The 25755-nt window shown below is 51.4% G+C and overlaps 1 protein-coding gene across 1 annotated transcript; it reads left to right on the top strand.

Annotated features, from left to right (window-relative positions):
* The first annotated feature begins 631 nt into the window (after positions 1–631).
* On the top strand, positions 632–22883 carry Myh7 (myosin heavy chain 7). The gene is made up of 39 exons (XM_026406059.2): positions 632–736; positions 2588–2796; positions 3069–3212; positions 3487–3643; positions 3735–3762; positions 4504–4612; positions 4694–4786; positions 4887–4950; positions 5341–5439; positions 5676–5779; positions 6377–6515; positions 6610–6728; positions 6849–6998; positions 7261–7431; positions 8039–8348; positions 8604–8671; positions 9006–9093; positions 9946–10063; positions 10173–10296; positions 10581–10717; positions 10975–11230; positions 12045–12287; positions 12436–12612; positions 13420–13565; positions 14756–14846; positions 15559–15948; positions 16181–16307; positions 16487–16605; positions 17298–17494; positions 18039–18222; positions 18380–18545; positions 18698–18822; positions 19376–19684; positions 19921–20124; positions 20244–20369; positions 20477–20752; positions 21845–21940; positions 22058–22192; positions 22750–22883. The coding sequence occupies exons 2-39, from the start codon at positions 2596–2598 to the stop codon at positions 22765–22767; spliced, it is 5808 nt and encodes a 1935-aa protein (XP_026261844.1). The 5' UTR covers positions 632–736; positions 2588–2595; the 3' UTR covers positions 22768–22883.
* The last annotated feature ends 2872 nt before the right edge of the window (positions 22884–25755 follow it).

Raw genomic sequence — 25755 nt, 5'->3', positions numbered from 1 at the left:
TGGCTCTGAGGCTCAGTGACCTCAACACATTGACTTCTGGTCCAAAGAAATCACTGCCTGAGCCAGAGTCCCCATGTCTAAGCTCCTGGTCATCCATTGTTCCTACCACCTAACAAGGAAACTTCCTTCCAGTTGCCCCAGGTCAGCTCCCACCTTGGGGTCATGCCCCCAGCTCTGCCCTACCCCTTTATGCTGCTGACACTCAGCCTCTTCCCATCTCACAGTTGGATGCAGGCTCAGGGCAGGGGAGCAGGGAAGACACTGTGAAAATGGGGCCAGGCCAGTGCTGGGGATAGGGGGTACCAGGCTCAGAGTGCAAGGGGCCAGGAGTGCCCTACAGGACAGCCAGGACCCTGTCTGCCAGAGGTCATGGTGGTCGTGGTCAATTTGCTCTCCAGCTAGCTGGGGAATGTGAGGTCTGCCCTGGGAGATATTTTTGCTGCACTTTGAGCCACCCCGCCCCCTGGAACTCAGACCCTGCACGCTCCATGCCATAACAATGACGACCACTTCCAATTGTTTCCTAGCTAGAGGGGGAGGGGGAGCACTGTTTGGGCAGTGGGGGGGGGCAGGGCGGGGGAAATGCTTTTAGTGACAACAGCCCTTTCTAAATCTGGCTAGGGACTGGGTGCAGGTGGGGGTGGGGGCACCCTGCTGCCCCATATATACAGCCCCTGAGACCAGGTCTGACTCTCAGCTCTTTCCTGCTTTCTGTGAGTTTCCTTGCTGCTCTCAGGTAGGAATGGGAGCTGGAGGCCTTCTCCTGGGATAAGGGGGCTCCAGGTTTAAGAAGCAGTTCCCTAGGAACAGCAAGCTTCTTGCAGGGTTCAATGCAGAGTATCCAGTATGGTCATTGAGCACACATGTGCAGATCTAAATATGTATGTCTGTGCCATGGGAATGAGGGGGCTCATGTGTTCCCAAGGGAAGATATCTATATCTGAGCATATAGGACCAGAATACATAAGAAGAGTGTGTGTGTGTGTGTGTGTGTGTGTGTGTGTGTGTATGCGCATGTGCATGTATAAGTGTATAAGTTTTGAATGTAAGGGAAGGTGTGTGCTTCCACTACCTAAGATATGGATAAGGGGGAGATGTATTTATCATCATGTCAGAGGACAAGCAGGTCCATCTGTGAGAGGAGTGAAAGATGGCAAAGAATGATTACATAGGAATTGTGTATACATACAAGTAGTTCAGTTGGGTCTGGAACATATAATTGCCATGTCCATGCATGTGGAGGCATTTGTCTGTGCACCCAGAAGTCATGACTGTTGCAGTGTATGTAACCATGCAGAAAGAGCTCACAGACACATGGTTGTAGTCACACAGCCATGCAAGCCTATTTATGCTATATATATATATATATATATATATATATATATATACACACACACACACACACACACACACACACACACACACACACCTGTTGTTGAGGAACATGTGGCATGCTGGGGGGAGGTGCTGAGGTATAAAAAGGAAGCCTGTCTTTGTGTGACATGTGTGCATAAGAATGTGTGTTCATCAGAGAGCATGTGGCAGTGTTGGACTGTGTGATGGGGGACCTGGATGAGGACACTCACAGTGTCTTCTCTCTGAAAATGCCCACAAAGAGTGACAAAATGGGGACAGGATGGAAAAGCACTGGCTTTAGAGTCATGAGGCTCGGGGTCAAGACTTGGCTCTATTACTTATTGTTTTGTCTTAGACAAGCAGGCCACTTAACCCTGATTCCCTCTTCTGTCCAGTGGAGTGAGGATTGAGTAAGTGAATGTGCATAGAAGTGTTTTGAATGAAAACCCTGAACGAATGTGACCACTATTGTTTTTCAGGTGACTCAAAAAAAGTTTCACTGCCTGGGTATATACGAAGGTGGGACCATCTCCCAAGAGTGGGAGGATTGGGGCTCAAGTGTTGCATTAACACCAGGAAACTGTTAGAAATAGTCATTGGGGGAAAGGAAATAGTGTTTGGAAAGGAAGAAAGAGCATGGGACCTGAGAAGCTGACCACCACTTCCAACTTGATTCAGTTCCAGGGAAGGGTGGTTGTGCCAAAGGACAGAGCCAGGGAGAAGAGGGGAAGTGGTCCTAGTCAGGTTGGGCCACTCTCCATGTCCCCTGCAGGCCTGGGCTCCCTTCCTCATCTCTAGACACATTTGAGAAACCAATGTAAGGAAAGCTGAAGACAGAGTGTGAGGGATCTGGGAAGACTGGGCATTATAGCCCCAAACCCAAGCTATGGAACTCTCCCACTTCTGCCTTGCCTGTGGGAGGACATCTTGGCTACCAAGAGCAGCTTATCTATAACTTCTGGGGGAGGGCAGAGGTTGGTGAGGGTCAAAGATGGATGTAGTCAGATTCCTGCTCTCAGAAGCAGTGCAAGACACTCTTCTGACCCCTAGGACAGCCCTAGCCTGAACAAAAGCTGGTTGTCCCTTCTACCCTGGTGGGTTTGCTAGACTGTTCTCTGGTTAAGAATGAGGGACTCACTGGTAACTCCTCTTGAGCATGTGCTAGGTTTGGGGATTCCCACCTAAAGGAGAGAGCAATGGGAGGAAAGACAGCTTCTCCTGCTTACTCTAGGCACAGCCATGGTGGATGCGGAGATGGCCGCGTTTGGGGCTGCCGCCCCCTTCCTGCGCAAATCAGAGAAGGAGCGGCTGGAAGCCCAGACCAGGCCCTTTGACCTCAAGAAGGATGTCTTTGTGCCTGATGAAAAAGAAGAGTTTGTCAAGGCCAAGATTGTGTCTCGAGAAGGTGGCAAAGTCACTGCTGAGACCGAGAATGGCAAGGTGGGTGTCTACCACATCCCCACACCTGGGATGGGCTCACCTCTGGGATTATAGGCATGTGCCACTGTGCCAGGCTGAGTCTCCTTCCCTTTGGATAGAGATCCAAACCTCAAAGAGCCCTTCTCATTCCCAGCATCCAGTCTGGGCTCTCGGTGAGATCCTGGGTCCTTCCCAGCTGGATACCAGGGTCTTGTAACATGCCCTCCTCTTTTCCCTGATGAGGGAGAAGGGGAAACACAGGCTGACAGGAGGGTCTCTGGGGAACGTTGCAGACGGTGACCGTGAAGGAGGACCAGGTGATGCAGCAGAACCCACCCAAGTTTGACAAGATTGAGGACATGGCCATGCTGACCTTCCTGCACGAGCCGGCGGTGCTGTACAACCTTAAGGAGCGCTACGCCTCCTGGATGATCTACGTGAGTGGAGGCACCAGGCTCTCCATTGGAACGGACCATCCTGACCCAAGGGTTTCCACTCCTGAGCCAAAATATCTACTTCTGGTGCCCAGGCAGTGTTGCACTCTATTTAGTCCCTAAATCTTTGCTCCATTCAAATGCCTTGGGCTGGCATGACTCATAAGAACCCATTTAGAGTTTTCCATTTCCCTTTCTCCTCCCCTGGGGTCTTTAACTCCGAAAATCACCACCTCTCCCCACTTCATCACTGGAAACCCACTTTTTCTATTTCTAGACCTACTCGGGCCTCTTCTGTGTCACTGTCAACCCCTACAAGTGGCTGCCAGTGTACAATGCCGAGGTGGTGGCCGCCTACCGGGGCAAGAAGAGGAGCGAGGCCCCACCTCACATCTTCTCCATCTCTGACAACGCCTATCAGTACATGCTGACAGGTGAGCCCTGCACCTGCCCTGTGCCTGTCCACCCAACCCCCAGCTGAGCCCTCAGCCCTCACTGCATTGCCTCTCCTCTTTTCTCTTCCAGATCGGGAGAACCAGTCCATCCTCATCACGTGAGTGTAGTCTTGCACTGTTCCCTTCCAGAATTCCTAAGCCCAGCCCCAGCAGGGACCCAGAGCACTATAGTCCTTCCTCTTCTCCTCTGCCTTCATGCTCATCTCCCTTTTCTTCTCTGATCTTTGCCCTGACCCTTCTCTTTGCTTTCTCCTCTTATTTTCTCCTCCCCAGCCCTCTCCTATTTTTCCTCTCTCATCTCCTTTGCCTACTCTCCTCTAACTCACCATTCACCCATAAGATTATTGCTACCGTGTCTTCTTCTCCTCTTCATTTTCCTTCATCTTTTCCTTTAGGAACTTTCCTCATTCTTTAAGCCCCATCCATTCTTTTCTAAAACACCCAAGGCCTATCTCCTCCTACTGACCTTGCCCCATCAAGCATGGACTCAACCTGCCCAAACCCAGCGCCTCCTTGTGCCCGGCTGTTACCCCTAACCCTATGAATGTCTGGAGATGGTTGTGTGTTTTGGGTACCTATTATCCAGCAGCTTCCTGCTCAGGGATCCTACTCCCAGATAAAACAGACATTTTCTCTGGGCTGGGGTTGTGGCTCAGTGGTAGAGTGCTTGCCTGGTATGTGTGAAACCCTGGGTTCGATCCTCAGCACCTCATATAAATTAAATTAATAAATAAAATAAAAGATCTAAAAAAAATTAAAAAAAAAAAAACAGACAGACATTCTCTCCTCACTCAAGCAGTGTTGCTCTCTGTCTAATGAACCCCTGACTCTCCTGACAGCGGAGAATCCGGGGCTGGGAAGACGGTCAACACCAAGAGGGTCATCCAATACTTTGCTGTGATCGCCGCCATTGGGGACCGCAGCAAAAAGGACCAGAACCCAGGCAAGGTAGGCCAGGTGTCCTCCAAGGCTTGCGCTGAAGAAAGGGAGGGGCAGCCTCTCATCTGCCATTCTTCCTTGACTCTTCAGGGTACCCTGGAGGATCAAATTATCCAGGCAAACCCTGCTCTGGAGGCCTTTGGCAACGCCAAGACTGTCCGGAATGACAACTCTTCCCGTTTTGTGAGTGGTCCCTGACCTTGAGCTTGGGACTTGAGTTGAAGGGATGGCCTCAAGTATGAGCCTTCCCCCAATTCATCACCACCCTCCTCCATCTCTTCAGGGGAAATTCATTCGAATCCACTTTGGAGCTACAGGGAAACTGGCATCTGCAGACATAGAGACCTGTGAGTACCAAGAATTTGCTAGGGCTCAGCAAATTTGTCCTTGATCATCTCATCTCCCCACCCCAACTCTGTTTTTCTCCTCTCTTCCTGTCTGTCTCTATGCGTCTGTGTCTCTAGGACTGTATATTTGTCTTTCCCTGAGACTTGCTCTGGGTCTTTATCTGTCTCTGTCTCTGTACATTTGTGTATGTTTCTCTGTGATTTTTGTCTGAGACGATCCCTCTCCTTTTGGGTCTTTGTCTTCATCTGTGAGTGTGAGCTCTGTGTACCATGCCCAGTCCACCCCCTCTGACTTTTGCTTGCTACGTTTATCATTTATCTTCCTCTTTTTTCTTGTATCTGAAAATCTAACCTTTTTTTTTTTCTTTTCTTCTATCTGACGGTTCACAGACCTTCTGGAAAAATCCAGAGTTATTTTCCAGCTGAAAGCAGAGAGAGATTATCACATTTTCTACCAAATCCTGTCTAACAAAAAGCCTGAGTTGCTGGGTGAGTCAGAGCCACCAACTGAGACCAGCTATCTCCATGGCAACCTGGTCCCTGCTGCTTGTGGCTGGATTCAGTTAGCATGCCCTGGGCTTCACGGCACTGTTAGATTCAGTTCTGTGGGATGCAGAGCCAAGACAAGCCCTATCCTGTGTTGCCCCAGGGCTATGTGCATGGCTGGCAGCCCCCATGAAAGCCAGGGGCTTGTGTCATATTCGAATCGTATTCCACCCTCCTAGACATGCTGCTGATCACCAACAACCCCTATGATTATGCATTCATCTCCCAAGGAGAGACCACCGTGGCCTCAATCGATGACTCTGAAGAGCTCATGGCCACTGATGTAAGTGTGTGAGGACCAAGGCAAAGTCGGAAAATGGGCAGCAGGGGCACAATTGGCCAGTTCACCACTTGAGGAATAAAGCTAAGACATTGGCTGTCCGTTGTATGGACTCCCTGATAGCCAGAATGTGCCCTGTCACCAGGGTATGCTGGGATATGTGTGAGATGAGACAGGCCAGGCCAGTATTTGGCGTTCAATCAAACAAGAGAGGGCTGAAAGCCATGGGACTCAGAGGCAGACAAGGCAAGAAATAAGGCATCACCAAGGAGAAGGGAAAAGGAGTCACGGGGCTGAGGAAGGCTATTAGGTAAAGAACAGCTACAGAAGGTGTGGGAGGCCAGCAGGGGAGCAAGTGCAGCGACTAGAATCATAAGTGGGTACAGCTCCAGAAAAGACCTAGGACTATTGAGAGTGGGCGGAGCCGAGGCCACACCCTGCTCTCGAATCTTCCATCTTTGTTTTGGAGTTCCCTGCGGGGCGTGGGCGTCTGGGAACTCACAGGGATTAAGAATACAAGTTCTCTCCAATTTATGAGTGATCTCATTTACCAGTCATACTTCCTTTTCTGGGATCCTCCAATTTGGGGTCTGCCTACAGAATGCCTTTGATGTACTGGGCTTCACTTCAGAAGAGAAGAGCTCCATTTACAAGCTGACGGGCGCCATCATGCACTTTGGAAACATGAAGTTCAAACAGAAGCAGCGGGAGGAGCAGGCGGAGCCCGATGGCACTGAAGGTGGGAGGCAGGGAAGCTGGGCAGAGTCACTGAGGGCCACATGTGCTGAGCAGTCGAACCCTTACCAAATTTGCTACTTGACTTTTCCTTTTAGAGGCTGACAAGTCCGCCTACCTTATGGGACTGAACTCAGCTGACCTGCTCAAGGGGCTGTGCCACCCTCGGGTGAAAGTGGGCAATGAGTATGTCACCAAGGGACAGAATGTCCAGCAGGTGGGTCATTTTCAGAAGATAAAATGGATGGGGTGGGGATCTTAGTATGGAGAGGTGGGAGCTTTCAAATTCCTTCCTTCTGGCAAGCCTGTTCATCTGGGTCTTTCCCCTACCTCACAGGTGATATATGCCACCGGAGCACTGGCCAAGGCGGTATATGAGAAAATGTTCAACTGGATGGTAACACGCATCAACGCCACCCTGGAGACCAAGCAGCCACGCCAGTACTTCATAGGAGTCCTGGACATCGCTGGCTTCGAGATCTTTGATGTGAGCCAGGGAGCCACTTGCACACTCACAGTCACTTGTGGAGGGCCAGCTATGGGTCAAGCACAGAAAGGCAGTGGCACTGACAGGGCAGTCATTGTCCCTGTCCTCAGGGCAAGCCCTCCCTCCCCTGCCTTGACCTGGGAGGGGACCAGCCCCACCCCTGCTGGGCTTGGGCATGGTGCATGGCACAGCCATGGGCTGACCCCCATGGCCACCCAGACACCTGCCTGCCTGACCTGCTCCTGCCCCTCCCCGCCTGCAGTTCAACAGCTTTGAGCAGCTCTGCATCAACTTCACCAACGAGAAGCTGCAGCAGTTCTTCAACCACCACATGTTCGTGCTGGAGCAGGAGGAGTACAAGAAGGAAGGCATCGAGTGGGAGTTCATTGACTTTGGCATGGACCTGCAGGCCTGCATCGACCTCATCGAGAAGGTGCCTGGCCCTGCAACCTGTGTCTCCCTCCTCTGCTAGATCAGACAAAGCAGCAGCTCTTCTCCCTTAGGGGAATGTGATCTGAATAATTAATAGAAGTGAGGCTAAAGAGTCTCAAGCCCAAGTTTCCAGAGCCCTGTTGTTGTCCTATTATCCAGGAGAGGGAGGCAACTGAAACAGCTGAGTTTCCAGGGGCTTGGGAGTGGACACATGGATGATGGACACCTGCAGGACACTCCCCCACTAGAGTGTTTAATGGCCCTTGTTTACACCCAAGGATCAGGATATGTAAGGGTAGCATGGCGGGGGTCATAAAAGTACGCTTATTTTCAACCCTGGCATCTCAGGGATCTGGATGATGGAGTGATATGTAAAGCCCAAACAGCAGCCACATTTCAAGATTTTCACTAGGGTCCCTCGGTCATCAATAAAATTCTCTATTGTGGAAAATTTGAGCAGATGCTAGTCGATAGATGACTGTCCTCAGAACTGAGCCTAACACCTTGATAAAACAAGGGGCATCTCCATGAGCAAATATTGACAGTGGAGCAGAATCCATTTCCACTGTGTGATGCACACTCAGTGATGCTCTCCCCTCTACCCCCAGCCCATGGGCATCATGTCCATCCTGGAAGAGGAGTGCATGTTCCCCAAGGCCACTGACATGACCTTCAAGGCCAAGCTTTATGACAACCACCTGGGCAAGTCCAACAACTTCCAGAAGCCACGCAATATCAAGGGGAAGCAGGAAGCCCACTTCTCCCTGATCCACTATGCTGGCATCGTGGACTACAACATCTTGGGCTGGCTGCAGAAGAACAAAGACCCACTCAATGAGACAGTGGTGGGCTTGTACCAGAAGTCCTCCCTCAAGCTTCTCAGCAACCTATTTGCCAACTACGCAGGGGCTGATGCACGTAAGTAGAGATGGAGGCACCCCAGGGGACTAAGGAACAGAGTTTCTGCCATGCTTCTGAAACAGGTCAATTGCTTCACCACACTGTTTCCCGCCCTAAGGTTTACAGACTGAATGGGATGGAAGTGGGTGGAGGTGACTACATTGAAGACTGGGTCGGCCAGTGGGATGCGAAGAGAAGCTGTGATTCTTCACCCCAGGCCTCGATTCTCCACACACCCAATGGTCTTATTTTTGTTGTCTCCCTTTCCCACAGCTGTTGAAAAGGGCAAAGGCAAAGCCAAGAAAGGCTCATCCTTTCAGACTGTGTCAGCTCTGCACAGGGTAAGTGTGTGGCCCCAGCTCCGATTCATCATGGCTCCCTATCAGCTGTGGTGCCCGAACCCCCACACAGCCCTGGCCCTTCCCTGCCTTCTTCATCTCCTATTCCTCTCCCTCCAAGTCTCCCCTATGCATTCTTGGTCCTTTCTCTTGGTCATCAATTCCTGTCATCTACTGGCCTCTAATCTCACCTCTCATTTCCATCTGCCTCCCACCCTTTTCATCCTCTTGCATTCTCTTCATCTCCCTTTCTCTTCCATCTCTTCCTTTCTTACTTCTTTTTCTTTACTTTTTTTTTTTTTTTTTTTACTTTTCCCTCTTGTTTTTTCTGCCACAGGAAAATCTGAACAAGTTAATGACCAACCTCCGCTCCACCCACCCCCATTTTGTGCGTTGCATCATCCCCAATGAGACAAAGTCCCCAGGTGAGCCATGCACTCAGGCCAGCCCATGGATGGGCCAGGGACAGGCCCCTATAAGTCATCTCCTAATCTACCACCATTATTCTTTCCAAATGACGTTCTTCTCCTATCCCCTGTGAGGTCTCCCAGATCACCTGCTCCCAGTGCTACCTTATGTTTGGAATGTGTAATTCTGGATAGCACTTTGATGGACATCACCTCATCAGTGACTTTCAACCCTAAAATGAGAAATTCAAGAACTATCTATCCAGTGTGTGTGTGTGTGTGTGTGTGTGTGTGTGTGTGTACACGCAACACTAGGAATTGAATCCAGGGGCACACTTTGACTGGGCTCTAACCCCAGCCCTTTTTATTTTTACTTTAAGAGAGGGTCTCACTAAGTTGCCCAGGCTGGCTTCAAACTTGTGACCCTCCTGCCTCAGCTCCCAAGTAGCCAGGATTGCAGGTGTGTGCTACTGCACCCAGTTCTGTCTATCCATTTTTATCTGTAAGGACACAGAAAGAAGCTCAGGGACCTGGGTTCAAGGCCTGGCTCTGATCTTGATCAGCTCTGTGACCTTTGGCAAGTCATTTAATCCATTTGGCTTTAGCCTTCCCCTCCAGAAAAAGGAATATAGCTGTCCTGACCACCACCTATGAAAACAGGTATAAGCCATATAAAAAAAAATGTGAAAGCCTTTGGTTATTCCTAAAAGTATGCTTGGGGAAAAAATGAAACAAATGGAGGATTATTATTATTAACTGACTTGCTAAGTTATAGGCTAATAAGTGCCAGGGCCATGATCAGAACCCAGAACTTTTGGGCTCTTATCCCAGTGCTCTCCTTACACAATCTGCTTTCCCCTCTTGCCACAGGGGTGATGGACAACCCCCTCGTCATGCACCAGCTGCGCTGCAACGGCGTGCTGGAGGGCATCCGCATCTGCAGGAAGGGCTTCCCCAACCGCATCCTCTACGGGGACTTCCGGCAGAGGTGGGTACAGATGTGCCCTAGAGTGCAGGAGTCTACAGGCATCCTTAGAATTCTGTAGGCAGAGCAGAATCTATGTACAGTGCAGTGACCCCAGCAATCCTCTCCCCAGGTATCGCATCCTGAATCCAGCGGCCATCCCTGAGGGACAGTTCATTGACAGCAGGAAAGGGGCAGAGAAGCTGCTGAGCTCTCTGGACATTGACCACAACCAGTATAAGTTTGGACACACCAAGGTGAGGAAAAGCAAGAAACAAATTATTTAAAGGAAGGTGTCTCTTGTCCTTTGATTCCTCACCTCTTGACTCCTTTTGCCAATCATCTTGGGGATACTCTGGACCATGTGCTGTGGTTCAAATGCTCCCCATCCCGGCAAACACCTCTCCCATTCCAGTTCCAAATACCACTGACCTCCTCCCTTCAATCAATTTCTAAATGCTGCTCTTCCCAAGATCATCTCCACCACCTCTTTTCCCTCATACATCTTTCTAGTCATGGCCGACACACACTTTCTCTGCAGGTGTTCTTCAAAGCAGGTCTGCTGGGGTTGCTGGAGGAGATGCGAGATGAGAGGCTAAGCCGCATCATCACACGCATCCAGGCACAGTCCCGGGGTGTCCTCTCCAGAATGGAGTTTAAGAAGCTGCTGGAACGCAGGTGAGAGATCTCAAAAGGACATTCCCAGCCTCTCTGAGACCAAGACTGGTTCAAAGGCAGTGTCAAGAGAAAGACCTCACTGGGTCTTCAAAAATAGAGGCAAGGGCTCCCGTGGATACATTGTGGTCCCTAGGGTTGAAGGGCCTCAGGAAGGATGGGATGGATGGAGAAAAGGGGGTGTTACCTAGGAGTCAGGGCCTCAGGTGGGAAGGAGTCAGGAAGGCTCTCTCACCACTCTTCTTGCTGGGCCCTTGCAGAGACTCCCTGCTAATAATCCAGTGGAACATTCGGGCCTTCATGGGAGTCAAGAATTGGCCGTGGATGAAGCTCTACTTCAAGATCAAGCCACTGCTGAAGAGCGCAGAGACAGAGAAGGAGATGGCTACTATGAAGGAGGAGTTCGGGCGCATCAAAGATGCACTGGAGAAGTCTGAGGCTCGCCGGAAGGAACTAGAGGAGAAGATGGTGTCCCTGTTGCAGGAAAAGAATGACCTGCAGCTCCAAGTGCAGGCGGTGAGGTTCCTGGGCCATTATTGGCCCTTCCACCTTTCTCTTCCCATATGTCCCACAACGCTACCCCTCCCCACACAGGGGCTCACCATCTTGTCCTTTCACAGGCAAAATATTTCATTTCCAAAGACCCCCCAAGGTGGTCCCTCAGGAGGAGGAAAGAGTAAAAGAACTAATTTTAAAATAAATATGCTTTCTTCCTGAGTTCAGTCTAGATCCACAGCTTAATAATTTTATGACCTTAAGGAAACCACAAATCTTTTTTTTTTTTTTTTGTACTAGGGATTGAACTCAGGGGCACTTAACCACTGAACAACATCCCCAGTCCTATTTTATATTTTATTTAGAGACAGGGTCTCACTCAGTTGCTTAGGCCTTGTTAAATTGCTGACTGGCTTTGAACTCAGCCTCCCAAGTCACTGGGATTATAGGAGTGTGCCACCACGCCCAGCCCAGAAGTCATCTTTGAGCCTCAATTTCTTCATCTCTAAATGGAATAAAGTTGCCTATCTCACTACATTGTAAATACGTAAAAGTGTTTGGCAACTGCAAATGCAGTTCCCTTTCTTCAATGGAGAAGTCTAGAGAAAGAGAGACAAATAAAGATGCCAAGCGTCCTCATTCTCTCCTCCTCTGCCCAATACTCCCAACTCACATTTTCTAAAACTCTTCCCTTTCCTATCCTTCCAAGACTCTACTCAACTGAGAATACCCTAGAGCTCCACTCCTCTTTGAGGGATGTACCTTTCCCTTCATCTAACCACGAGGACAAGGACTCTGCCTGCTAAACAACCTCCCCTCTGTGCCTTACCCTCAGGAACAAGACAACCTGGCTGATGCAGAGGAGCGCTGCGACCAGCTGATCAAGAACAAGATCCAGCTGGAGGCCAAGGTGAAGGAGATGACCGAGAGGCTGGAAGATGAGGAGGAGATGAATGCTGAGCTCACTGCCAAGAAGCGCAAGCTGGAAGATGAGTGCTCTGAGCTCAAAAGGGACATTGATGACTTGGAGCTGACACTGGCCAAGGTGGAGAAGGAGAAGCATGCAACAGAGAACAAGGTGAGGGCAGCTCCCTCTGACTCCAGCCCAGGTCTCCTCAGGATTCCCAGGCCAGCATGTGGTCCTGGTCCTTGACATGGAGGTCCCCAGAGATGTCTCCAGACCAGTGACCTTTGACCTTAAAGGGGCTGGGGTTTGGGATTGACAGGTGAAGAACCTGACAGAGGAGATGGCTGGGCTGGATGAGATCATTGCCAAACTGACCAAGGAGAAGAAAGCTCTGCAAGAGGCCCACCAGCAGGCCCTGGATGACCTTCAGGCTGAGGAGGACAAGGTCAACACCCTCACCAAAGCCAAGGTCAAGCTAGAGCAGCAGGTGGATGATGTAAGTAGACTCAGAGTGACAGGGTCTAGATATAAAATGTCCATCTGTGTTCAAAGGGTGTGGTTGTGTGGCTGTGTGTGTATTTTGGGAGGGGAGTGTTGGAGGAAGTTCACTCTCCTGATACCTTCCTGAAGGAAACTGGGAAAAAGGAAACGAAGAGAGTGATCCATTCTGAATTATGCATCTGATCCCACTGATATGATCAATGATAGAGGTGGACTTTCCTATTTAATTTAGTTTTAAGCCCATATATCTCTTCCTTTGACCACAGGATTTAGGGGACTTCTGGTAAGACTATGATACATGTCTTTGAGAATTTTGTGAGGCTCCTCACGGAGGATCTTTTCACTTCTGAAATTTTTGGCAGATCTGATCATGAGTGATCACTGTTCCCTCAGATGGGTATATATGGCCTATGGATGTCCTCTCACTCTATACTTATTTAAATATCTGTCATAGCTCAAGACTGAGAGCTCCCTTTAGACAGGAACTTGTACAGACACTTGTGTCTGCAGAGCCTAGCACACAGCCTGGCAACAGTAAGTGCTTATACGATGCTGAATGAATGAATATATAGCTTTGAGGTTTTGTCCCACAATCATTTCTTCATTCCTTAAATATGTGTCAAGCAGTCTCTCCGTGGTAGGTGCTCTCACAATCCCTGGGAACATTTGGCCCACTCTGGGGAAGTTTATCCAAGTCTTGGATGCTCCCCTAAGATTCCCCAAATGTGAAGTAACTGAGCTACAGAATCACCAAGTCAGGTGCCTGACCTCATGGGGCATGGCTGGGCCTTGTCTTCACCAGCTGGAGGGATCCCTGGAGCAGGAGAAGAAGGTGCGCATGGATCTGGAGCGAGCGAAGAGGAAACTGGAGGGTGACCTGAAGCTGACCCAAGAGAGCATCATGGACCTGGAGAATGACAAGCAGCAGCTAGATGAGAAGCTAAAAAAGTACAATGTTCTGCTCCCCACTACCTTTCCTCCTCCCCAGCCCTGCAGCCTGCTCTGCCCATAGCAAGACAAGCTGACACCCAACCTGAGAGGCCACGCCCTCAGGCAGCTTCCATAACAAGATGCTTAAACTTCAGCAAAGGTCCCCAGGAAGAGGGCTGTGCTCCCCAAGACCCATACATCAGGGTCTTGTTGTCCTCCCTGGCAAAAAGTTTCACCTGGATCCCTCAAGCCCTTTCTTCCTATGGGACACTCAGTAGGGATGAAAACAAGTGCTTGGTCCCTTTTGTACGTGACTCTATTGGAGATCAGTTCCTTGACGTGGAGGAAGCCGTCACACAAGATCTCTCAGGAAAGTCCCTTTGGGTTTTTCAGAGAGAACCCAGAAAGCCTCAAAGAAATGGGTCTGCCCACATGCCCAAGAAGTGGAGGGGCCAGTTCATTTCTTTTTCTGAGTAACTTGTGGTCCCAATTATTTCAAATCCTCCCAAAGTATACACACCCACCTTCCAGACTTGGTGAATGGTGAGTTGTAGAACATATTTTGAAACCTGAGGATCTTATGGTACCTCAACTTGTGTTTGCACAGGGGTCTTCTCACTTTCCCAGGTGCAGAATTTACTGAATGAATGAATCGATCTAGGACCCCATTAGTTCCTCAGCCACTTTTTTTTTTTTTTTTTTTTTTTGGTACTGGGGATTGAACCCAGAGGCACTTACACTGAGCCACAGAACTTTTTATATTTTATTTAAAGACAGGGTCTTTCCAAGTTGCTTAGCGCCTCTCTAAGTTGCTTTGAACTTATGATACCCCTGCTTCAGCCTCCCCAGCCGTCTTCAGCCACATTTTAAAGATGGTATCTTGAGTCCTACCAAGGAAACTGAGGCTCATAAAGGTTAACAAGTTGTCCAAAGTAACAAACTAAAAATAAGCTAGTCCAACCTTTTCATTTTTCAGATGGAAGAAAAAAAGAGAGGGAAGACCCACAGAGCCCAGTTTACTAGGCTATTCCCACTACATTATTGTTGGACTTCGATCCTATGACAGATGTTCAGGGATCCTACATACCCCTGGACAATTTTCTGATTAAATCCTATTTTCTATTTGTTTCATTGTAATCTCCAGTGATTGCTATTGGGCCTCCAGAGAACACAGCTAGCCTTACCTCACCCTCACTTCTTCCCTACAGGAAGGACTTTGAGCTGAATGCACTCAATGCCAGGATTGAAGATGAACAGGCCCTGGGAAGCCAGCTGCAGAAGAAGCTCAAAGAGCTTCAGGTGAGGTCTAGAAAGCCCAGGCTGGATACTGCAGTCCTTGAGTTGGTTCTCAGCCTCCCTGCTTCCCTCCTGCAGGATATCCCATCCCCGAGAATTATAGGAGCTTACCTTGTGTTCATGAAAGGACACACAAAGCTATCACAGTGTCCCCTAAAAGGGCTGTGTGATTCAAGGAAAACATCAGAAGAGACCCTGAAAAGGTCTAGGTCTGGAGGGTAGAAATCCTGGTTTCCTGTCTCAGCTTGGCCTTAGCTGGGTGAATATGGGAAGACCGCTCCAGATTTCTGGGTCTCCATGCCTTCCCCTGTTACCGGTGACTGTTAAGAGCCTTTCAACACTGACAGTGAACTCTGAGGTTCTTTTCTCAACAGCAGACACTGAGTTAGATCTACAGTTGTCTAATAAGACAGATACTGCGTTTAAACTTTGGTCTTTTTTTCCTTTTAACTGATTTAAATGCCCCAGACCTCTTTGACCTTCAAGATCAAGCTTCAACTGCTTTCCTTTCAATAAAAAGAATGTATAGCATCCACCCAGAGGAAGGCTAACTCTGCTGTTCAAGCCACCTTCCCCAAATGCTTTCATGCCCACCTCTCTAGTAGAGCTAAATTCACTTAATGTTCCCAGCAGGCTAGGAGTCTTAGAGCCTTGGGGTGGGGGCCCAATGGAGGGGTCCAAGCAGGTGGTCTAAACTCTTCACATCTGGGCCCAGGCACGCATTGAGGAGCTGGAGGAGGAGCTGGAGGCTGAGCGCACGGCCAGGGCCAAAGTGGAGAAGCTGCGCTCAGACCTGTCCCGAGAGCTGGAGGAGATCAGTGAGAGGCTGGAGGAGGCCGGAGGAGCCACATCTGTGCAGATCGAGATGAACAAGAAGCGAGAGGCTGAGTTCCAGAAGATGAGGAGGGACCTGGAGGAGGCCACGCTGCAGCACGAGGCCACAGCTGCAGCCCTGCGCAAGAAGCACGCTGACAGTGTGGCCGAGCTGAGTGAGCAGATCGACAACCTGCAGCGGGTGAAACAGAAGTTGGAGAAGGAGAAGAGCGAGTTCAAGCTGGAGCTGGACGATGTCACCTCCAACATGGAGCAGATCATCAAGGCCAAGGTGAGCCCAGCTCCACCCGTTCCCTCCTCCAGGTCCCTCTACCTATTACCACTTTCCCCCCTTTTTTTCTTTCTTCCTTGATGGCTCCTTTTCCTACTCGCCTTCTTCTACATGGTTCTCTAATCCCTTCCTCCCTTCCGTATTTTCCCTCTTCTTTTCTCCTTTGATTGCTCCCCTTCACTACTTTCAGCCCCCACCCCCAACATCCATGCATTGTTCATCCCTCTCTCAGGCGAACCTGGAGAAGATGTGCCGGACTCTAGAGGACCAGATGAATGAGCATCGAAGCAAGGCTGAGGAGACCCAGCGTTCTGTCAATGACCTCACCAGCCAGCGGGCCAAGCTGCAGACTGAGAATGGTAAGGCTGGATCCCAGTATCTGGGCCTCCTGAGCCACTGCAGGCTCAGGTACACACACCCTTCACATGCACATGCATAGCCTCTCTGAAGAAAATGGAACCTGAGGGTTAGGGAGGAGTTGGGGAGAGAGAGGAATGGCTGACTTTCAAGAGTTGAGAGTGCCTTGGTGCCTCCCCAGGTGAGCTGTCCCGGCAGCTGGATGAGAAGGAGGCACTAATCTCCCAGCTGACCCGAGGCAAGCTCACCTACACCCAACAGCTGGAGGATCTCAAGAGGCAGCTGGAGGAGGAGGTTAAGGTGAGGCCTGGACTCCAGCAACCAGGCTCAAGCAAGAGGCACACCAACTGGCCTTGCATCTGCATCCCTTCCTTTCCCAAGAATGAAGCTTGCTGTCTATCCACTAGTGTCTGAAAATCCCCAAAAGAAATAATAACCCAAACCCTACCACATGCTTTCTAACTCCGGTTCCCAGGCCAGGGCCCTGAACCTCTCTGCTGCCATCCCTGGGTGGAAGATAGGGGGTGAAGAGGTGGCAAGAAAATAAAGTAGGGAGGCAGGTTATAGCCTTGGCTGGGCATAAGTATGGGATGCAGGGACTTCGTGAATGGATCCTGGGATTAGTGGGACCATCTGAAAACTGAAGAAAGACACTAAACTGGACCTTTTCCTAGCACTTTGCTGAATTTATGAAAAAAGGGAAAGAACCTGAGTTAAAGAGTCATCAGGGCTCAATACTAACCTGCCTCGTATAGCCTGGTGATCTTGGGGAAACCTCCTGACCTCTCTGAGTCTCTCTTTCCCCCATAAGTGGCAGTGGTGAGATGGCTGCCATGGTACTGGCGCTCATTGTTATTAATACTCAGCAAAATGTGCCAGGTCCACTGGGGAAGCCAAGGGAGCAAATTGAGATTGGTGTGAGGAGATGGGCAAGGGCTGGTGTTGCCTCATGGGTGAAGCTGACCCTGCTTCTGGTGTCCACCTCTCCCTAGGCCAAGAACGCCCTGGCCCACGCACTGCAGTCGGCCCGGCATGACTGTGACCTGCTTCGGGAGCAGTATGAGGAAGAGACAGAGGCCAAGGCTGAGCTGCAGCGTGTCCTATCCAAGGCCAACTCAGAGGTGGCCCAGTGGAGGACCAAGTATGAGACAGATGCCATCCAGCGAACAGAGGAGCTGGAAGAGGCCAAGTGAGTTCCAATCAGCTGGCCTCTGGCTGAAGCCCCTTTGAGGTCAGGACTTTCTGCCCAGTCCTCTTCTTAGTAGCTGCCACACAGGGGATATTTAGCTAGTGTTTGACAGTAGAGGAGGACCCTGCCCCAGCCCCACCTCCTGCTCCTCTCGGGGAAGCTTTTTGCTCGCGTTATGTTTCTCATCCGAATATAAGACGAACAAAAGGTTTGTCTGAGGGCTGAGTGCTCCCATGGGGCAGGGCACTGTGGCGTGGGAGGGGAGGGTCTGCAGAAGCCCACGCCCCCTCCACATCACAGCCAAGAGGCTGGTCTAGGGACAGAGGGACACCACCCCCACTCCTCCCAGGTGCTGCAGGTCTTCCACGCCTGCCACCAAGATACTCTGCCTGCCCAGTTCTCAGTCCCTGGAGCCTGTCCTTAGCCTTCTCTGAACACTACTTCTAAGTTTTCAAGGTTGTCTTCTGAAAGGCTCATGTTGTTTTCTCTTGTCCAAATCTACACCCTCGTTCTTCCTCATCCTCTCCCACCCTTCGCTGGGCAGGAAGAAGCTGGCCCAGAGGCTACAGGATGCAGAGGAGGCCGTGGAGGCCGTCAACGCCAAGTGCTCTTCCCTGGAGAAGACCAAGCACCGGCTGCAGAACGAGATCGAGGACCTGATGGTGGACGTGGAGCGCTCTAACGCTGCTGCTGCGGCCCTGGACAAGAAACAGAGGAACTTTGACAAGGTGGGCCATGGGTGGGGCCACAGCCAGTGTGCAGGTCTGGAGGGCCACAGGCATGGTACTAGTGCTGGGGAGGAAGGCTGAGCCCAGGCCAGGGGTCTGGAGCACCTGGACATGGGACTGGACGTGGAGGCTGCACAGTGAGCCTCGTCCCTTGCAGATCCTGGCCGAGTGGAAGCAGAAGTATGAGGAGTCACAGTCCGAGCTGGAGTCTTCGCAGAAGGAGGCTCGCTCCCTCAGCACCGAGCTCTTCAAGCTCAAGAACGCCTATGAGGAGTCGCTGGAGCACCTGGAGACCTTCAAGAGGGAGAACAAGAACCTGCAGGGTGAGCTGGCCCCAAGGCAGGGAGGGTCCACATGTACAAAGTCCCCATGGAGGGTCTACCCAGGGACCCTAAAGGTGGGCTAAGCAAAGAGACATGCTTCTAGCCCGTTTTGGACCACAGCAGTCCCCAACTGAGTCACATGTCCTTCACAGAGGAGATCTCTGACCTGACTGAGCAGCTAGGTTCAAGTGGAAAGAGTATCCATGAGCTAGAGAAAGTCCGCAAGCAGCTAGAGGCTGAGAAGCTGGAGCTGCAGTCAGCCCTGGAGGAGGCTGAGGTGGGTGCATAGGGTGGGGTGGGGAAGGGGTGGCAGAGGCCAAACTCATGGCTGTAGTCTCTGCTCTCATCTCCCCTTGGTCTGTTTTGCACACTGACCCATCAGGACAGTGCCTGGCACATAGCAGGCACTCAGAAAATATTTGGGGAAAGAATGCATGTGGGACCGCTGAACTCCATGCAAACATTTCACTTATTGTATCCTAGATGAGTTCCCATTTCCACTCACCTCCCCTTCCGCCTCTGCCTGCCTCTTTGTGTTTTTAACACTCTGTGCCTGATTGCCTCTGTTTCCTTGGCAACACCTTTCTCTTCATTTTCCTCTTTGTCTTCATGCCTGGCTCTCCACTGTGAGGGCCTGAATCACCTTTTCTTAGGCTTGTTTTCATTTGCCTGGTACATTCTCTTTCTTCCTTCCTCTTTCTCCTTCTCTGACTGAGTCACTTACATCATTCTCGCACTCTCTGTATCCATGGTTTGTGGAAAGAAGCCCACCACACACACCCTGGGCACTAACTGTCGGCCTCAGACCCCTCTCCCCACCCTCCTCCCAGGCCTCCCTGGAGCATGAAGAGGGCAAGATCCTTCGAGCCCAGCTGGAGTTTAACCAGATCAAGGCAGAGATTGAGCGGAAGCTGGCAGAGAAGGACGAGGAGATGGAGCAGGCCAAGCGCAACCACCTGCGGGTGGTGGACTCGCTGCAGACCTCCCTGGATGCAGAGACACGCAGCCGCAATGAGGCCCTGCGGGTGAAGAAAAAGATGGAGGGCGACCTCAATGAGATGGAGATCCAGCTCAGCCATGCCAACCGCATGGCTGCTGAAGCCCAGAAGCAAGTCAAGAGCCTCCAAAGCTTGTTGAAGGTACACAGAGACTCTTGGAAGCAGGAGGTCACCTCATCCAGAAAGGGGATTGGCTTCCATGGGTCCTTTTTAAGGGGACACCAGCCCCCTCCTGCCCTCGGTCACTGCAGAGACCTTTATCAGGTCCCTGCTAAGCTACTGCTATGAGCTCTCCACCCATATCCAGCTCCTCGTAAGGGCCTTGTGAAGACACTGAGTCTATCTCTCAATCTCATGCTCATTCTTCTAACCCTCAGGACACCCAGATCCAGCTGGATGACGCAGTCCGCGCCAATGATGACCTGAAGGAGAACATCGCCATCGTGGAGAGGCGCAACAATCTGCTCCAGGCTGAGCTGGAGGAGCTACGGGCCGTGGTGGAGCAGACTGAGCGGTCACGGAAGCTGGCTGAGCAGGAGCTGATTGAGACCAGCGAGCGGGTGCAGCTGCTGCACTCCCAGGTAGACAGCACCCCTGTGCATTCCTCGATAGAGCAGGGGCTGTAGGATTCAGCTGGTAAGGTCAGGAGCCACACAGGGATGCTCAATGTCTTTCCTGCTCTGTCCACCACCCACCCCAGAACACCAGCCTCATCAACCAGAAAAAGAAAATGGATGCAGACCTCTCCCAGCTCCAGACTGAAGTGGAGGAGGCAGTGCAGGAGTGCAGGAATGCTGAGGAGAAGGCCAAGAAGGCCATCACAGATGTGAGTCCCCCACCCTGCTCACCCACTCCAGGCCCATGTCCCCTGGGCTAGGCAGTGAGGGTGTGAAGACTTGACCACACCATGTACCCCTGCTTTCCTGTGCACAGGCCGCCATGATGGCAGAGGAGCTGAAGAAGGAGCAGGACACAAGTGCCCACCTGGAGCGCATGAAGAAGAACATGGAGCAGACCATCAAGGACCTGCAGCACCGGCTAGACGAGGCTGAGCAGATCGCCCTCAAGGGTGGCAAGAAGCAGCTGCAGAAGCTGGAGGCCCGGGTGCGGGAGCTGGAGAATGAGCTGGAGGTGGAGCAGAAGCGCAATGCAGAGTCAGTGAAGGGCATGAGGAAGAGTGAGCGACGCATCAAGGAGCTCACCTACCAGGTGCGGGCAGGGCGGTGACTCTAGCCCTTGCACTAAGCCACAGTGACAAGCACCCAAGGGAATGAAGTGTTTGTTCTTACCTTTTCTGGGGCAAGGGTTGAGTGCAGCCCCTGGCTGCCCTATTTCACTCTGTGTAGCCCTGCCTCATCAGGGTGTCCCCAGGCCCAGACATCAGTCTCTGAGTTTCCTAGCCTGTGTGTGCACCACCTCAACATGCACCCTCAGCCCATACCTTGGGGATACACCCAGGGCTCCAGACAGGGCTCACCCAGCACAGCTCCCCGGGAAACAAATGTGTAGCCTCGCTCACCCCAAAAGATACCAAAGCCACACCAAAGCCTTTTAAACAAATCTCAAAATTTTAGTTACTCAGGACAGTACCCTCCAGATTTTCATGGTTCTAAATCAGACTCTCAATTAGAATTCGTTTCTCTACCAATCCAGTACGTCACCATCCTGTAAATACACTTTGTCCTTAACCTAGATTAAATCACTCCATTGCAGCCCAGGAAATTCCATCATGCTCACATCCCCAAAGTCACTCCCAGCACAAACTGAGCTCCAGAGCCAGGGAGTTTATCCTCTATGAGGTCCTGACCTTCATGAGCCTGCTCCATAGAAGAGTACACATACACAATTTAGGGCATGATTTCAGGAATCCCACCATCCATTCCTTGTATTCCTTCCTGGTACACATCATTTAAAAATATCTTTTCTTTTTTGGTACTTGGGATTGAACCCAGGGGCACTTAACCACTGAGCCAAATCCCCAGCCCTTTTTCTATTTTATTTAGAGACAGGGTCTTGCTGAGTTGCTTAAGGCCTTGCTAAATTGCTGAGGCTGGCTTTGAACTCACAATTCTGCCTCAGCTTCCAGAGATACTGAGATTACAGGCATGCACCATCACACCTGGCAATATTCACACTTTTGGATAAGAAACTATAAGGAGAATTCAAGCGTTCAGTGTGGATCAGAAAATAGAATCAGTTCAGGATATTACATTCAGGATAAAGAAGACAAGAGAAGCTGGAGGTAGGATGCTGCCCCTAATGACTGTACCAGCCTCACTCCTGCCCACCCCTGACCCCTAGACTGAAGAGGATAGGAAGAACCTGCTGCGGCTACAGGACCTGGTAGACAAGCTACAGCTCAAAGTCAAGGCCTACAAGCGCCAGGCTGAGGAGGCGGTGAGTGACCCTGCTGGGGTCAAGGCCTGGAGGAGGGCCAAGGGAAGCTGGCCCCCTTCTTTGGAGGATGAGAGCCCAGGCCCCGTCTTCATTCTCACATCCCCCCACTCCCCATAGGAGGAGCAGGCCAACACCAACCTGTCCAAGTTCCGCAAGGTGCAGCATGAGCTGGATGAGGCAGAGGAACGGGCCGACATCGCTGAGTCCCAGGTCAACAAGCTTCGGGCCAAGAGCCGTGACATTGGCACCAAGGTGGGTCCCTCCCCTGAGCTGCACTTGTTGCCTCCAACAGCAGGTGCACCTGCTCCTCCAGCCTCAGACAGAGCACCCACACACCATGGCTGCCTCCTTTTCATTTATTCCCTAACTGAACCAGAAAGCCCCAGAAGCCAACACAATTGAGTTCCCTGTGATTTCTAAGATTCTAACTTTCAATGACCTGTAAATCCCAGCCCTAGAATGGTCATCCAGCCTACAACACCCCAACTTACCTACACCCAATATATTCCAATCCCCCCCAACTGCTAGATTCATTTCCCTCCCACATGAGTGGCCTCTGACTTTGCCACTCAAGTATCAGAAGGACATACCAGAGTACCACCTTGTCCTCATCCAGGAAGCTTCCCTCTGGCCCACCCCAGAGCTCGACTCTCCAGAACTCCCCCCTCCCACTCATAGTGGAAACCCACCTCAGGGTTTCCATCCATGCCCTGGTCTCACCTTTGTTTTCTGTGCCCCCTGCCCACAATGCCTGTCTCTCCAGAGCTAATTTGGACTTTATTTTTTTGTTGTTTTTTTTTTTCCAAAAGGGCTTGAATGAGGAATAGCTTTGCCACATCTTGATCTATCCAGTCCTGAGGGTGCCGATGAAGACCCAGACACAGCGCCTTTTATAAGAGCCCTTTGGGAGGATGCAGAATAAAGCAATTTTCCTTGAAGCTGAGATCCTGCCTCTAGACTGTTCTTCACTGCCTGACAGCCATGGGGCCCAGATGGGGGTGGGGTAGGGTTCTAGAGGAGGAGGGGCAGCTTCAAAAGTCAGGCTAGGAGGCTTCTCCACGGAGTCTGTGAGGCTCTGAACCCTCCTAGCAGCAGAACTGGCCCATGGAATCTTCTTCCCCACCCAGCCAAATCAACAGAGGGGTGACACCTGTTCTTCCAGCCCTCTCCTTGGTCTAGCATCCCTTAGGGTGAAAGGAAATTTAGGGAGACCCCTAAATCTCACCTAGGACACACTGAGTCCTACACCTCAGCCCCAGTCAACACCATCCGACACTGGTATTATCTGGATCCGGGCCATGAGGAGGAGGTCCACAGAGGTGTGGTCCATGCAGGCTGTTGAAGTGATGGCCCTCTCTGCTGCAGCCCCTGGCATGTCTCAGAGAACACAGTCTCTACATGGCTGTAGTCCACGAACCCTTCCAACACCATCCCTCACAGGGCCCAGGCCTCTCCCTACCGCAGCCTGGAGAAAAGCACCCTCAGTACAGCTATCTTTCTTCTCTCTCTCATCCCAGGGCTCAGCCCCATATTCCAGGTACTCCTTTCTTCTCCCTTATTTCCCCACTGTAACTTCCATTCTCAAGGCCTCGCCCTTAAGCAGCTGCTGGGAGATGGGGTTCTTTGGCCCATGCATGGCAAGCCTTCTTAAGAGAAAGTAGGCAGAGGAAGGAGTAGACGAGGGACTAGGGAAGGCCAATAGTCAAGACGCTGAGGAGGAAGGAAGGTACAGGTCCCTGGAGGGTTGGGAGGTGGAGGAAGGAGAAAGGGCCCCTTCAAGAAAGCAAGCCCAGCCTTCTTGGAGTTATTGCCACAGCTGGGCTGTTTAGGGTGGGCCTGGGACTGTGGGCCTGAGAGACAATGGGACCCTTAGCTCCTCTGGGAACCTGGTCAGCCCTGGACTGAATCTCCCCTCACCCCCACCTCTGGACACACATTTTCCATGCACAGCCAGCTCCTGTTCCCCAGTCCTCCCTGGACTCTGAGCACAAGTGAAGCAGTCAGAGCAAGGGCACTATGCCAGGGAGGAGGGGACAGCAGTATTGAAAATAGCAGGTGAGGGGAGGGCATTTAAAGGGCACAGGGATGGAAAAAGGAAAGGCCTGAGGGGGTACTGTCAAGAGGGAAGGAGAACCCAGGGACACCATGAGCAGAGGAAATGGGGAAAAAAGAGAGACCAGACATGAGGAAGCCTTAGAAGGAACCCAGGCCCTCTCAGCTTCCTCTTGGCTCCCTCCTCACTTCTCCCCTTCCTAGGAACAGACTTGGAGAGTAATGAAGAGATGAGTAGAGAAAAAGAAAGACACGTTTGAAGATGGAAATACACAGAAAAGTTATGGGAAACTAAGATCTAGAACCTAATAGAGCAAGAGTTATAGATGCTGCTAAGACGGCCAGTCTGGGTACAGATAGCAAAGTCAAGGGCAGGCCCCAGGTTGAGTCTCTGGGGGAAGGAGGAGGTTGAGAGGGGATGGGTGAGAAGAGGAAATGAGGGGAGCCTCACACAGAGAAGCTCAAAGAGCAGGAAGTGACAGTGGGTGAAGGGAAGAATCCTTGGTCACCTTCAGATGCAAGAGTCAGGAAAACCAAGGAGGAGGGTAAGCAGGAGAGAGGTAGATGAGGAACCAGAACAAGATGTAAAGGCAGAGACAGGCTGAGAGCTCTAAGAGGTTGACCTAGACAGGGCAAACCTCATGTCAGACCCCAAGACAGGCAGACATGGGCCCAGAAGAAGCAGAGGCCTGGGCTGACTTTGAGATGGGAAACCAGGCAGAGGGAAAGAAAGGTCAGACACAGGGACAGACAGACAGACACAGGGAGCCAGGCAGAAAAGGGGCTACCCACACCAAGGAGACCCTGCCTCCTGGTCCCCCTCACCTGTGCTGGAGTCTCTCTCCTGTGCCTGCACACTCCAGGACTCCCAGCAGAATGCAGAGCTGGTTGGGGAAGCAGCTGAAGAAAGATGGAGAAGAGTATGTGAGAGCCAGGAAAGAGGAGGGGGCCCAGCAAAGGAGGAGGGCAAACCAGACCATACAGGAGGGTAGAGCCAGGAGCCAAGTTAACTCCTTCCTTCTTCCTCCTTCCATAGGAGAAGCAGGAACCGCCTGCCCACCTTCACCCCTCCAATCCATACCTATACCAAGTTTGGCGTGCTCGGTGCACTGGGTTCCCTGAGGACAGAGCCTGGTCTTTGTCACCTGGACCTGACCCAACCTGACCTAGTGTTCTCAGACCCTTATCATGTCCCCAGGGCCATGGGAAGCAGGCAGTGACGCACTGGGTCATGGGCTAACCCCCAGTTTGCATACTGGCACCTTGAGTGGGAACAGGTGGCCTGCATCCCCTGGGAATAACAATTTGGCATATGCACCTGCAGAAGATGGGGATGTGGGATCAACTCAGGTCCCTTCAAGGACACTGAATACAGGGTAATAATTCCCCTAGTGGGAGATATATGTTCTTGATCCCCATAATGGGGCAGTGAAGTGTCCTAGGGGGTTGATGACCTTGGGGGGAAGTCACATCTTTAATGGAGAGTGCTCCTACCCAGAGAGGCTGACCCCTGTCTGTCCTACCCACCTCCACACCCTAGAGCTATATTGAGAGGTGATAGTAGATGGCGTGGGAGGGGGGAGCTGGGAGATTGTTCCTGGGTGTGAGGGTGTAGGGGAAAGCCAGAGCAGGGGAGTCTGGCTTTGTTTCCTGAACACAATGTCCACTTAGTCATAACAGGCACGGCCTGTTGAAGACCCAATACCTACAGCCTCTGAGAGGTGGCGACACTGGAGGATGGGGAGGGGTGCCTTGAGGGCCTG

The sequence above is a fragment of the Urocitellus parryii genome, chromosome 6 (assembly GCF_045843805.1).
Source record: "Urocitellus parryii isolate mUroPar1 chromosome 6, mUroPar1.hap1, whole genome shotgun sequence".
In the NCBI taxonomy this organism is placed as follows: domain Eukaryota; kingdom Metazoa; phylum Chordata; class Mammalia; order Rodentia; family Sciuridae; genus Urocitellus; species Urocitellus parryii.
Note: the sequence above shows the minus strand (reverse complement) of the source record. Positions and strands in the feature narration are given on the sequence as shown.

What these genes read in the sequence shown, in the direction of transcription:
- Myh7 (XM_026406059.2), top strand. Translation starts at nt 2,596, where the DNA reads ATGGTGGATGCGGAGATGGCCGCGTTTGGGGCTGCCGCCCCCTTCCTG. An exon ending in GCATCGACCTCATCGAGAAG is followed by an intron (nt 7,432 to 8,038) that starts GTGCCTGGCCCT and finishes CTCTACCCCCAG; the next exon opens with CCCATGGGCATCATGTCCAT. An exon ending in AACAGAGGAACTTTGACAAG is followed by an intron (nt 18,223 to 18,379) that starts GTGGGCCATGGG and finishes CGTCCCTTGCAG; the next exon opens with ATCCTGGCCGAGTGGAAGCA.